Genomic DNA, 13249 nt, shown 5'->3' with positions numbered 1-13249 from the left:
ACACATCATTTTGACTTTTTTTCATATCTGTTTAGTTATCTTTGTATTTGGAGCCTGTCATAACTTTTAATGACTCATTTGTTAGCCATGGACACCAAACTGGCCACGTTCGCATTGGTTTTTTTTTTTCTATTTTTGTTCCTGTGTGTGTCCGGAGATCCTGCGTGTAACCTTGGTAACATTGTTCACATATGGCATCAGCTGTTAGCAGCCAGTAGCATGTCAATGCTAAACTATGCTAGGCCCGATGTCCCCTGCGAGCTGAGGAGAAGGAGGCAAGGACGAAGTGCTGGTACTGAGGTGCAAGCTAAAAAAGAAGACATGGACCTGTCCTTCCACCCACCGAATGTAAGATCTATCTACGATAAGGTGGACGAGCTAACCCACTACCAGAGGGAATACTGGCAGAGTAGCATCATGCTAACAGAGCTAACACCGGACATGAATGCCACATTGGGAGGATTTCACCTGCTGTGGGCGGACAGGATACAGGAGAGCAAGACTGAACTAACTGGTGAAGAAGGCCAGCTCAGTCCTGGACCCTGTGGAGGTGGTGGCTGACAGGAGAATTATGGCCAAGCTGTCGTCTTTGATGAACATTTCTTTTCTATATATATTCTTGTTGAAATTCTTGTACTGTACACCTTTTTGTCTGCTGCTGTAACTCCATGAGTTTCCCCGATGTGGGACGAATAAAGGAGTATCTTATCTTATCTTATCTTATCTTGTCTTATCTTATCTTATAACTGTATCATACAAATAACATACTTTAGCTATTCAAAACTAGGGATGCACCGATCCGATCCTGGTATCGGATATCGGCTAGATCGGACTCAAAAAGCTAGATTGGATATTGGTGACAAGGGGCCGATATATAGTGCCGATCCATATGGCAGATCTATTCATCTCAGTTCTATGCTTTTCTGTGTTTACAATACACTACGTCATCAGCGGTGGCCGGTCTTTGGCAACTTCAGGCTTTTCTGACTTTGTTAACCAAAATAAAATAAACATTTTTAAACTGACAATATCATTATTCAAGAGATTATAAATATGTACCAGCAGTTTGGTGAGTTAATCTTCATAACCAACAGATAATACATGATTCTATCCTCACATTAAGGAATATAGATTGTTAAATCAATACTGGGATCAGATCGGCTACTATCGGTATCTGCAGATACCAAAACCCAGGTATCGATATCGGTATTGGTACCTAAAAAGTAGGATCGGTGCATCCCTATTCAAAACAGCTTTAGTTCTCTCTTATGTTTGCACAGCTTCTGAGGCCTATACTACGAAGTGAGTTCAACATACCCCAGACATCTTTTCCTGATCCAACTTCACTGAACCTGTCAAAGGAGATCACGCTAAGTCGTCTCATAAAGCTGGTTATCAATATCAACATGATGAGTCTAACTAGAGTTACCCCGAGCAGGCTCACATGAACGGGGCAGGGTAGGATACATATGACCGATCACAGACACGGACAGTCTGCCGTCAGCTCATCAACATATTTCAAACTCAGAGCACTGATATTGGAAAGATATGATGAAGTTAAACACATAATCCAGACTAACATCAACAAAGCTGTGTTTGAAACATGAAGAAAGAACTGATAAGACAAAATCACTGAGAAGAAATGCGCAAATGACGTCTTATTTCTAATCATTAGTACAGATAGATCTGATTATAATAACAGTTTATTCCCTGACAGTGATCTCTCTGATTTAATCTTGTGTCGTGTGTGACAGTTTTAGACGTAATATTTCAGCTGCAGCCCTGACGGTATCAAACTGAGCGCTGTGGAGGAATACAAATTAGAATATGATTCAAAGTGATAAGCATGTGCAGTTTTATAGACTATTTAATACAAGACAACTTCACCTATTTAGACTCTGTTTAAGTATGATGTCTGGAGAGCGCAATCAACAACCGTCATCAGTATTTTTGCATGTAAAATTTTACAGGTAGACAAAGGCTGTTTTCGAAACTGCCTACTATACTAGTAGTATGTACTGATTTGGCCAAAATTCAGTGTGTAGTACGTGAACTATCAAAACTACCCGGATGTCGTGCTGATTTGGGAAAAGTATCAGACCAGTCTCCCTCGCATACTGTTTCCCACAATGCACAGCACTAACGTTCTGCTTCTTCTTTTCCTCTGTATATGACGGGGGCACTTTGTTTTTAGGTGCTGTGAAAATTATAAAATTCCATATAAACCACTTCTTAACTTTTTAAATCATCCCTGATGCTAAAGAAGCACATTCTGCCCTGTCTGTCTCTAAAATTACGTCTGACTTGTTATTGTTTCCTCAGCACATCGCCTGAGATATTTTACACCTTGTATGTGGTGGAATGACCGTAGAGTTGGCTTGACGTGGTCGTGTTACTCCCTCTGAATTTACTGTATGTTTGGTATGACCTCTGCTGAAGAGCTTGAATGACTCCTGATAAAGTTTTCTCAGTGATCAGAGGAGTCTAATGTCATTCAAAGTTTACATCTTTTTAGATTCTTTGAATCTGATTCTTTGGTTATATTTAAAAAAAAAAAAAAAGGAAGATCGCATTATGAAGACTTCTAAACTGACTCAGTGATAATGTCACAGTGTGTGTTTGAAAAAGGTGGATCTACTGTTAGATCACACTTTAATGCTGCGTTTCACGCTGTATGAGACCTTTGACACAATAAGTGGAGATATTTAGATAAGAGGAAACAAGCTGTGTGGAGAGAGAGTGGGAGTGCAGGGAAACTTAATTCAGACAAATGAAGAAGAAGGAAGAGAAGAGCTGAGAGAGCTTTATCGGAATGAAGGAGAGATGATGATTCATTCATTCATTCGTTCATTCAGAGAGAAGAGGGCGGGAGAAGAGGAGCTGTTCTTTCAGCACCACCTCTCTCTCTCTCTCTCTCTCTCTCTGTCTCTCTCTCTCTCTCTCTCTCTCCTGCCTCCCCATGATGAAATAAACCAACCAGCTCCACATATCTGCCTTAAAGATGAGGTAACAGATGGATAATGATAATGAAACTTTAAAAACTCCCAACAAATCATTTATACGGGACACAACTTTGCAGCTAATACGCTCATTGTCTGGATATCTGACTTTCATATCTGTCTTTGCATGCATGAACACCTGTTAGCACCTGTAACCCTGATGGAAGCTGTAGAAATCCGCAAAAAGAGGCAACCTCAGAGCTTCACATTTCTTTACAAACACGAGCACGCTGAGCAAGATCTGGACAATATGACGAACATCTGCCGTAAGAGTGAGAGAACTTCTCCTGAAAGGCTCGTTGATAAAGTCTGACGGCAGTTTAAAAAAAACAACATTTGATCCTGTAAAATAAGCACATTCATTCACGGCTGCAGAAACATCCAAAGTCTACGAACCAATGAGGCTTGAGCTCTGTGCACTACACACAAATACAAACAAATCAAACCAGTGTGATCAACCTGCTGATATCTAAGGGTCCAAACACCCACTCACTCAGTCACTCACTCACAAACACACACACACTCACACACACACACACACACACACACACACTCACACACACACACACACACACACACACACACACACACACACACACACACACACACACACACACACACACTGAGGGGGTTTTCCCCAAACAGGCCCACACGATGCAAAAGAGAAAAGGAGACTGAGGGTGTGTGGAGGAATTCATTGTTCATTTTCATCAGTGTGTGTGTGTGTGTGTGTGTGTGTGTGTGTGTGTGTGTGTGTGTGTGTGTGTGTGTGTGTGTGTGTGTGTGTGTGACAGAAGGCCTGCAGCCTCTGAACCCGCTGCACGTGAAACCAGGACGGGAGGGGGCTTACATAAGGAGCATGACATTAATGATAACGCTAGTAAATAAGTCATCAGAGTGCACTGTACAGGAGAGGAAGGGGCGGCTCCTACCTGGAACAGCCGCAGGATGTTGGCCACCATAATGGACACTGAGCTGGCAGATGCCCCGATCACCCCTACAACTTTTTCGGGCTTCACGAACACCGGCGGCTCCCCGTTAGTGCACCTGACGTCTGACGTGTCCTTCTGGATGAGCGCCTGCACGAACGTCAGGGACTGCTCCAGCGCGTACGTGTCCCGCGAGCAGGTGTCCAAGACCCGCGCGCCCAGGGTGACGTTGGGCAGCAGGTCTTCGTCGCCGTTGATCTGGTCCAGGGCGTACATCATCGCCTCCAGCCGGTGGATGCCGTTCTCCTTCTTGATGTCCCCGCACGGCATCCCCGGGAGCCCCCTGGCGTGGACCGGGAAGAGCCCCCCCAGCGTCACGTCGCCCTCCACCCGGATGGAGTGCGGCGCGTAAATCTCCTGAGAGCCGGCCAGGTCCACGAGCGCCTGAACCATCCACAACACCCGTAGAGCGAACCCCGCTCTCAGTTTGGGGGGGTTGTTGGAGTTCCAGCCCATGGTTAGACCCCCTCTCCTCCAAACGAACAGTGAAATCAAAGCGGCTCCCACACAGACCCCCACCGGACAAACACACAGAACCACCGCAAGGCGCGTGGCACTTTTTAGGATACTTTTATGAATCCAACAGCCGAGTTCATCCTCGAGCTCGATCCAGCAGAGAAAAGCGGCCGCGTGCTTGGTGCCGAGGCAGGTGTCAGGCTGTTAGACTGCTGTGGTCCCGCAGGTACAGCCTTTAAACACACACTCGCGCACAAATACACATCCAGAACAGCCAGCGACAGATTCAGCAGCGCGTTATCCCTGTGAAGAGTGCGCAGAGCCCCTGCTGCTGCTGCTGCACGCAGCCACGGTCGCTTGTTGCTCGTGCATCCATCCCGAGGTGTCAGAGGAAAAAAACAAAGAAGATCCCCCCAGCATCGGCGGTGTCATAGAAAAACAGCGAAGAAGAGAAAGAAGCCCTCCGTTACCTCCGATAGGTTATCCCGGTATTCCGTGTTTGGAGACGTGACGGACCCAGCCCACAGTCGGCTCTGATGTCATACTTCACATGTTAATCACAATAGTGATGATAATAATCACTGTGGTCACACCTGCGGACAGCTGTCACAGCGGGTTTTCAGTGTCCTCGCGGCTGAAATCAAAAGGTGTGAGGACAGAGAGGAGAGGGCGTGAGAGCGGCAAAGCACGCGCTGCTAAGTGCACGAAATAACTCTGCTGAGAGCCGAGCCGTGTGTGACAGGCTCTTCATCCGTCCTCCCCGCCTCCTCCTCCTCCTCCTCGTGCCAGGGTCCACGCGCACTGGTCTGAAATCAGAAGCAGAGAAAGTGCAGTTTGAGGTGTTTCTGCGCCGAAAGTGTCCGAGAAGCAGAGCTAGATCTCCTCTGTCCTCCTCCTCTATCTCTCCATCTGCACCCTGCACCACCCCCCTCACTCAAACACACACACACACATACACACGCGCGCGCGCGCAACTACGAACACGCATCACACGCGCACACTCCACCCACGCGCATTCGTGTAATTATGAGTCTAAGTTCCTGTAGCCGTGCACAAACAGACTGAAAGCCTCCTCTCTGCTCTGTTTTTATTCAGAACGATGAGCTCTGATTCTGAATGATACATTCATAACAACAGAGACAGTCTGCTCATACCTGCATTAATCACATCTTTATTATTTCAGGATGTTTTATCAGATTTGCTAACACACCTGAAATTTAATCTGAAATAACTCCTCATGAATCAAAACAGGAAGTGAGACCTCTGACACAGAACTATAAGCTCCCTCAGTTATCACAAATAATTTAACTCTTCACATTTTTACCTCTCAAAGACTTTTGTGATAACCAGCCAAAAACATAAAATGATCTCAACCTGCCAGCTTTAAGAGGCTACACTAAAGTTTTCTGTATGCAGAAAAGCATCTGCAATACAAATAAGCTGTCTTCTGATGGTGTCTTTTTCTACAACACTTTTTCTCACATAACAACTTCATACTAAATATACCTCTGTTTCATATGCTGTTGTTCAATAGAGGGATCTACACCTGCAGGGGTTAGTGATGCTGCAGAACCTTGCTTTACTATTGGTTGTAGGTGTCACAAATGAAGAAACGAGGGGGAGGATTCAAAAGAAAAAAGATTTTTGTTTAAAGTAAGATAAAAAAAACTTACTTCAAACAACAAAAACTCTGAAAACACTGGGAACACTGGAACACTAGTAAGACCATCACTTGACACAGACAAACAAATCAAAAGCACAATGAACCAACACAGAAGGGATGAAACACAGAGACTAAATAGACACACTGGGTAACGAGTAAGGACACACAGGTGAGAACAACAAAGCACAAGTGAAGACAATCACAAAGGTGGGAAAACACAGGCAGTAAAACTAAACTTAACACACAAGACTATTCTACTAAATAAAATACTGAAAACCAACTTAAGACCATAGGAAATCAAGACAGATACACAGACAAGGAATACACAAAAGGCAAAACATATACAAAAGGGGAATCAACACATGAAACAACAGACCCTATAGAAATTAAACACACTGGAACAGAGACAAGAATAACCCAAAATCACCAAGAGAAAACAAAAAACAGACCAGCACGTGACAGTAGGGGCTGATGTATCTACAAAGTCATCATCATGCTCTATTAACCATTAGAATAGAGCCATTATAAGGACATTTAGGTAATTTTCCTTACAAAAAAAAGCTAGGCCTATTTCACTGTCAATGTCACACAATTATGTTCCTTCACAGAAGAAGCCAAAGTACTTGTGTAGTCCTTGTCAGGTGTGGTCATTGTTAAATCAATGGTGATGCTAGAGTCTTAGGACACAGCTATGTGATTCTTTTGACAGACAAGGTCATTAAGTGATTGGTAACATCAGGGTTTTGTCACTGTGGCCACACCATCAATTGGTTTAAATTCAAAGCCTGGTCCAAAGCAACGGGTTCAAATAAAGACCCATTCTAATGCTGGCTGGAGTTACTGCCGCATAGCGAAGGACTTGAGATGCAGTCCAAGTACCATGGACATTTTAGACTGCCATAATGCCACCAATTCACACCAGAACCGGAAGGGGAGAGGTAGAAAAAAGACACTTTCAGACAGACAAGTGAAGCATGTCAAAATGCAATTTAAGCCTCAGGAACAGGTGACTTAGTGAAAGCTAATGGATTCATGGATAAGAAAGTATACCACAACATTCTGGTGAGGCATGGAGTACCATCTGGGAGTCATCTTATTGGGCCCAGATTTACTTTCCAATAGGAAAGTCACCCTAAACATTCTTCTAAGTATTGCCAGAACTACCTGTGACAGAAGGAATCTAGTCCAGACCTCAACCCCATCAAGCAAATTTGGGGCGAGTTGGAGAATAGACTGGACAGATCTATTGTACATTCAAAGGGAAGGCTTTGGCTTGAGATGTAGAAGGCATGGGATAACATTAAGTTCTCAGGAAATATATTGACTCTATGTCAGAGAGATGTGAGTTAAAGGTGGATAAAAAACACTGAAAACAACAGCAGAGGAGAAATGCTGCAAATCCAGATGTCACAACTGTAGTGTTATGGCCTGTAGGGAGCGCTGAGTAATCTCTTAATGATAAGTCTGTGAAGGTTCTCAGTCATCCAGGTCATGGTAATCCAAAGCTTGATCCGTAAGGCAACTGGACTGGTAGAAATTCTTGAAGACGTTTCACTTCTCCGAACTGAAGAAGCCTTTCGGAGGAGAGGTGACATGTCTTCAAGAATTTCTACCAGTCCAGTTGCCTTATGGATCAAGCTTTGGATCTTAATGATAAGAGAGTGACGAAGACGAGGTAGTGAAGTTGTAAATGATGACATCACTATGGCTCTGAGAAACACGCCCCCTGTCCACCTGTCCAAACTTCACAACATGTAAAATCCCACCGGACTTTTAATGAGGAGCAGCTTCTTGTGGACCAGTAGCCCTACTAAAGTAGCCACTTTTACCTTCCTCAAAGTGCCCCTACTCATCCACTGCATTCCTTCTGCCTCTTCAGTGTCATAGTCCAGGTCCAACTCACCTTGAATCTCCACGCTACAGTAATTTAATGTGACTCTCTGGTGTCAGACCATGCGGCCTGGTTAACTCATGTGCCCCATGTACAGAGGCTATAGTCCTTAAAGCATGTTCTGTTCCAACCTGAGGCTGTTTGTCACATAATCACTCACTTCCTCCTCCAGTTTCCTGCTCCGTCCTCTGTCCTGTCCTCATCATAACAGCACAAAAGCCCAACAGCGACAACAACAACAACAACCTCGGCCTGGTCTCGCCCACTTTGATCAACATTTCCTCTTGGCGTCTTGTCCCGTCGTCGAGCCTAAAGCACTTCTGCTGTGATGTCAGGGTCAGCTGTGTTTTTTTTGTTTGCTTTTAGTGTGTTTATAACTTTGCATTGTTATATCTCAGCACATTTTTTTTTAATGCAGTTGCTTTGGGCTTTTATGCATGGTTTCATTTTGGTTGCTGAGTGTGTCTGATCTTCCTCCATGTCCACGTCTGATGTAGAGAGAGGAACACAAAAATCCCACCGTCTCTTTATCTCCGTCAAACATCTGGTCTGAAATTTTTTTGGTAATTATCAAACCTTTGTTTCTTTCTAGATCATAGCTCCATTAAAGTTTCCAAGCATTTAAAAAGTTGCAATAATGCATGACATGTGTTTTATGGTCACGCATCCATCTCCACTTTCACTTAAATCTGAGGCAGTTAGCTCCTGGTATCCTGAAGTTAACGCTGCCTCAGTGCATTGTTTTTATTGTCCACTGAGTCAGAGTCTTGGTCTCTGTGAATTAAGTCTGAGCTGTCCTCAATCCGGCCATGTCCAGTCGTTTTCACTGGATCCACTCTCGTTCTACAGCCTGCCTTCGCCCTATCACTAGGTCCACAGCTTGAATGCTACCGGTGTGAACAGTATCACTCTCCTGGCTGGAGCATATCCAGACCTTTAGTCCAGCTGGGGCTCTAACTCATGTCTCTAAACTCTTTAAGGACTCAAAAAGAAGATGCTCGTCCAAAATCAAAATTAAAATTAACAACAAAACAGAAAGTGCTATGTTGACATGCTATTACTATATACATTTCATTTACTGTATGAAATACTTTTCAGAAAACTCAAAGACACTTTACAAATAACACACATTAAAAGACAGAATAAAATAAACAAAATAGAAAAAAAACAGTGGATATAAAAACGCTAACAGTTAAAAGCAATTCTGAAGAGGTGAGTCTTGAGCTGGAATTTGAATGTTTGTAGGTCAGTGGAGTTCCAGAGGGAGGGGACAGCAATGGAGTAAGCTCTGTCGGCCCAGGTTCAGTACTTGGTCCTACAGGGTGGGGAGAGGAGGTTTTCACCGGAGGAACGGAGACCACAGGAGTGGTTGTGAGGGTGAGTGAGTAGACGGGCAGCTGAGTTCTGGAGTTTATTGAGGACTTTGGATGATGAACCGTATAAGATGCTGTAACAGTAATCGATTCTGGAGGTGATGAATGAAAGGATCAGGGTTTCAGCTGCAGGGAAGGAGAGTAGTGGGCAGAGTTGAGCAATGTTTTTCAGGTGAAAGAAGGTGGTTTTGGGGATGTGGGTGATTACGCAGAGGTTGTGAATATGGGGTGATGGAGTCAAAGTGGTGTTATTAAATATGAGGGAGACGTTTTGGGTGGTTTTGATGAGGGATTTGGGGCCTATGATGATGATGTCTGAGGAGGCAAACATCCAATCATAATTTATAATTTTGTGGCGACACCTTTGAGGACAGATCAGATTTAAAAGAGACCCAGGCCACCTCCTGGAACCGCCACATGTCTCCTGGTGTTCCACGCTCCTGCCTTCATACATACTGAGCTAACATGGCTAACAGCTGCGGCTGTCTGTCTGTCTGTCGATGAGAGATCAGAGCAGAAACAGAGTTTCTATCACTACAGTATGTGTCTGTGTAATCTTAGACTTAATGAAAGATAAACAAACTGCTCACGTTATTTATTAAAGTCAGCTTCTCCAAACATTGAACATGTTTCTGTTGTTATCAGAGACAGATGCATTGTTTCATATCACAGTAAATAACATTACATCTGCTTTATTTCTCAATGAGCTCTTTGTTTACAAACACATTTAGTAAAAACATCATGAGCATGTCAGAGACAAGTTGGTCTCAGACTTCTCCACACCCTCATTTTTATTCTTTCATTACGTTGAAAATATTCAGTGTTGGCATAGTACACAGCTTCATTATTTGAATCAAAGTGAAGATCCTATTTGTCAAATATGACTCCAACACAAGAAAAATATGCTCAGTCCGATTATTACTTGAGTTATAGTGTGGTGTACTTTTTAAAAATGCTTCAGTAATCAAAGCACTTGGGGGGTACATTTCTGATTGGATGTTGCAGCTCTCCCCAGTCTCCCCTACTAAAATTTTAACTGTCTGCCTTCCACATGCTTTGCAGACATACTGTAGCGTTTAAAAAAAAATGTGTTTCTTTTCTTACATTGTAATACATATCAATGTTTTATGCTAATATCTGTATTTTTGGTGTTAAGATAAACTGGTAAAGAAACTTCTAAAAGGAACAAATGTTTGATCTGCACCTTTATCAAATCTAGGAAGCAGAGTTTATAAAACACATGATGGTGGAAGCACAGAAGAATGATTGAAAACCTATATCAGATTGTATAACAGTGCGGAGAGAGAGGCCACGTGAGGACAGATGACGGAAGAGTCAAATGAAGGGAGCGCCTCCACAGAGCTGAATGCAGCTGTAGTCTCTCGAGGCGTAAACTGAGGATGACTCCGAATGAATGTTTCGATTATTGGGTCACATTAAAGATGACACAAAGAGTCAAAGAGAGGAACGTTTTTAATTCTTAAACAATGACTTCTCCTGTACAACCTTCTCTGAGGCAGGTTGTGTTCAGAGGAGATGCTGTGTGTGGGTTTGTTGAGGACGGCAGGTGAAGGTGAGAGCTGGCTGCAGCAGCTGAGATTGAAAAATAGTCATGTCATGGTGGATACTGTCCAGTTTGAACCGTCCAATCAGAGGCAGCACCTGCATCCACATCACTTTACAGACACGCTCTCATGTGAGCCTCTTTCACATGTGCACTCCTCACAGTTGATATACATTTTCAGGAAAGACTTTGGATAAAGTCACGTATAGACTTTGGTTGTTGGTGCTCACACATGCAGCCCATCCTGAGAACTTTGAGAGGTTTAAAGGAGTTTGGTGAATGTGTGAATAAAGTTTAAACACACCAACACACTACAGGAATATGTTGTGCACACTGAAAATAACAGAAACAATTCTTCAAATTTAGCTCCAAAAGTTCATAAAAATGTAGTGTGCATTTTTAAAGTCACTTTTTTTTAAATCACATTTAGGGCAATATTTGTGATCTTCTTCACATTTAATTTTGTTGTGAAAAATATATTTAAGGTACAATCACTATTAAATCCAAATGATAAATATAAATCTAAATTTTTAATGTGAAATCTAAATGTTAAATATAAATCAAAATTTGAAATGTTAAATCTAAATGATGAATATAAATGTACATTTTAAATGTTAAGTCTAAATGTCAAATGTTGCTATGCCACCCTAAATATTTAGCTTATATGCAAACTCACACTGCCGCATGCGGAAATACCAAAAGGAAATCATTATACACCGATACAGACTTAGCAATACCAACTTAGCTCGTCTGGGTCAGTATTGTCTCTGACCATTCTGAAATCTCTTAATTGCCTCCAAAACTGCCATTCAAACATTAAACAGCAGGCACTCTGGTTAGTACCCGTAGGAGTCAGTACTGACAGACAATGGTTAAGATATCTGTAAAACTTTATGAAGCTTTTATTTTGGTAATAATGGCGCTCCTACCAATTCACACTTTCGCCTAGCGGAAGTACTGAAATAAAAGCTTTATAAAATGTTACAGATATCCCAACCATCGTCAGTACTGACTCCTACGGATTACTTACCGGACTGCCCACCATTTAATGTTTGAAAGGCAGTTTTGGAGGCCATTTCCAGTGTGCACAACTTTATCCACCCCCCTTACAAGAAGTTGAAAGAGCTGCTCTAAAACAAGATCATTAATAAAAACATGACCCGCAGACATGACAGTGCAGAGATGTAGACAACATATAATCTTACTTTCCTCCTGGACATCTGACTTCATCTGTTCTCTCTCTCTCTCTCTCTCTCTCTCTCTCTCTCTCTCTCTCTCTCTCTCTCTCTCTCTCTCTCTCTCTCTCTCTCTCTCTCTCTCTCTCTCTCTCTCTCTTTCTCTGAGTCTCTTTGTTGTGTTCTGTCTGTTGAAAAGTGAGAGGTGCCATCTGTCTGTCAGGAGAACATAATGAGGACAGGATCTATTTTAATCCCATTCACTGATCTGGATCACTCCCATCGAGGACGCAAAGTTATCTACATGAACACGAGTGCGTCAGTGAATCACAGTTTGAGGTTATCATGGCTGAATTTGAGCACGACTGACGTTTCAGAGCAGAGACGATTTACTCACATTTATCACTGATACCACACATCACATCACTTTATCAATCAATCAACCTTTATTTGTATAGTGCCAAATCACAATAAAAGTTATCCCGAGACGCTTTTCAAACAGAGGAAGTCTTGACCGTACTCTACGTTCTATTATTATAACTTTGAGTTGAGACCAGAGCTGATATGACCTGTGTGATCAGGTTGTCCCTGGTGTTCATTAATATTATTATGGGGTTTCAGCCAATCAGAATCAAGTGTTTAACACAGCCGGGTAATAATTTAATGTAAACAGGTGAGTTGTATATCAATTCAAGGAGACACACTCTAGTGGACACGAGGAGAACTGCAGCTGACACCAAACTGTTGTTTTCATTTCTCAGCCCTGTAGTCATCATTACATGTCCTTCATGTCTCCCTCCCTCCCTCCCTCCCTCCCTCCCTCCCCCTCTCTCTCTCTCTCTCTCTCTCTCTCTCTCTCTCTCTCTCTCTCTCTCTCTCTCTCTCTCTCTCTCTCTCTCTCTCTCTCTCTCTATCTCTCTCCCTCTCTCTCTCTCTCTCTCTCTCTCTCTCTCTCTCTCTCTCTCTCTCTCTCTCTCTCTCTCTTTCTCTGAGTCTCTTTGTTGTGTTCTGTCTGTTGAAAAGTGAGAGGTGCCATCTGTCTGTCAGGAGAACATAATGAGGACAGGATCTATTTTAATCCCATTCACTGATCTGGATCACTCCCATCGAGGACGCAAAGTTATCTACATGAACACGAG

General features: G+C 42.9%; 1 protein-coding gene across 1 annotated transcript in view; it reads right to left on the bottom strand.

Moving 5' to 3' along the window:
• Nucleotides 1-4444, bottom strand: part of LOC117814178 (metabotropic glutamate receptor 7) — a 353505-nt gene extending 349061 nt beyond the window's left edge. Inside the window, exon 1 of the mRNA XM_034685360.1 lies at nucleotides 3932-4444. Coding sequence (XP_034541251.1) covers nucleotides 3932-4444 — 513 coding nt within the window. The remainder of the gene's footprint in view (nucleotides 1-3931) is intronic.
• Nucleotides 4445-13249: the final 8805 nt, after the last annotated feature.

This window comes from Notolabrus celidotus, chromosome 1, assembly GCF_009762535.1.
Source record: "Notolabrus celidotus isolate fNotCel1 chromosome 1, fNotCel1.pri, whole genome shotgun sequence".
In the NCBI taxonomy this organism is placed as follows: domain Eukaryota; kingdom Metazoa; phylum Chordata; class Actinopteri; order Labriformes; family Labridae; genus Notolabrus; species Notolabrus celidotus.
The sequence above is the reverse complement of the archived record's forward strand: the minus strand, read 5'-3'. Positions and strand labels throughout refer to the sequence as shown.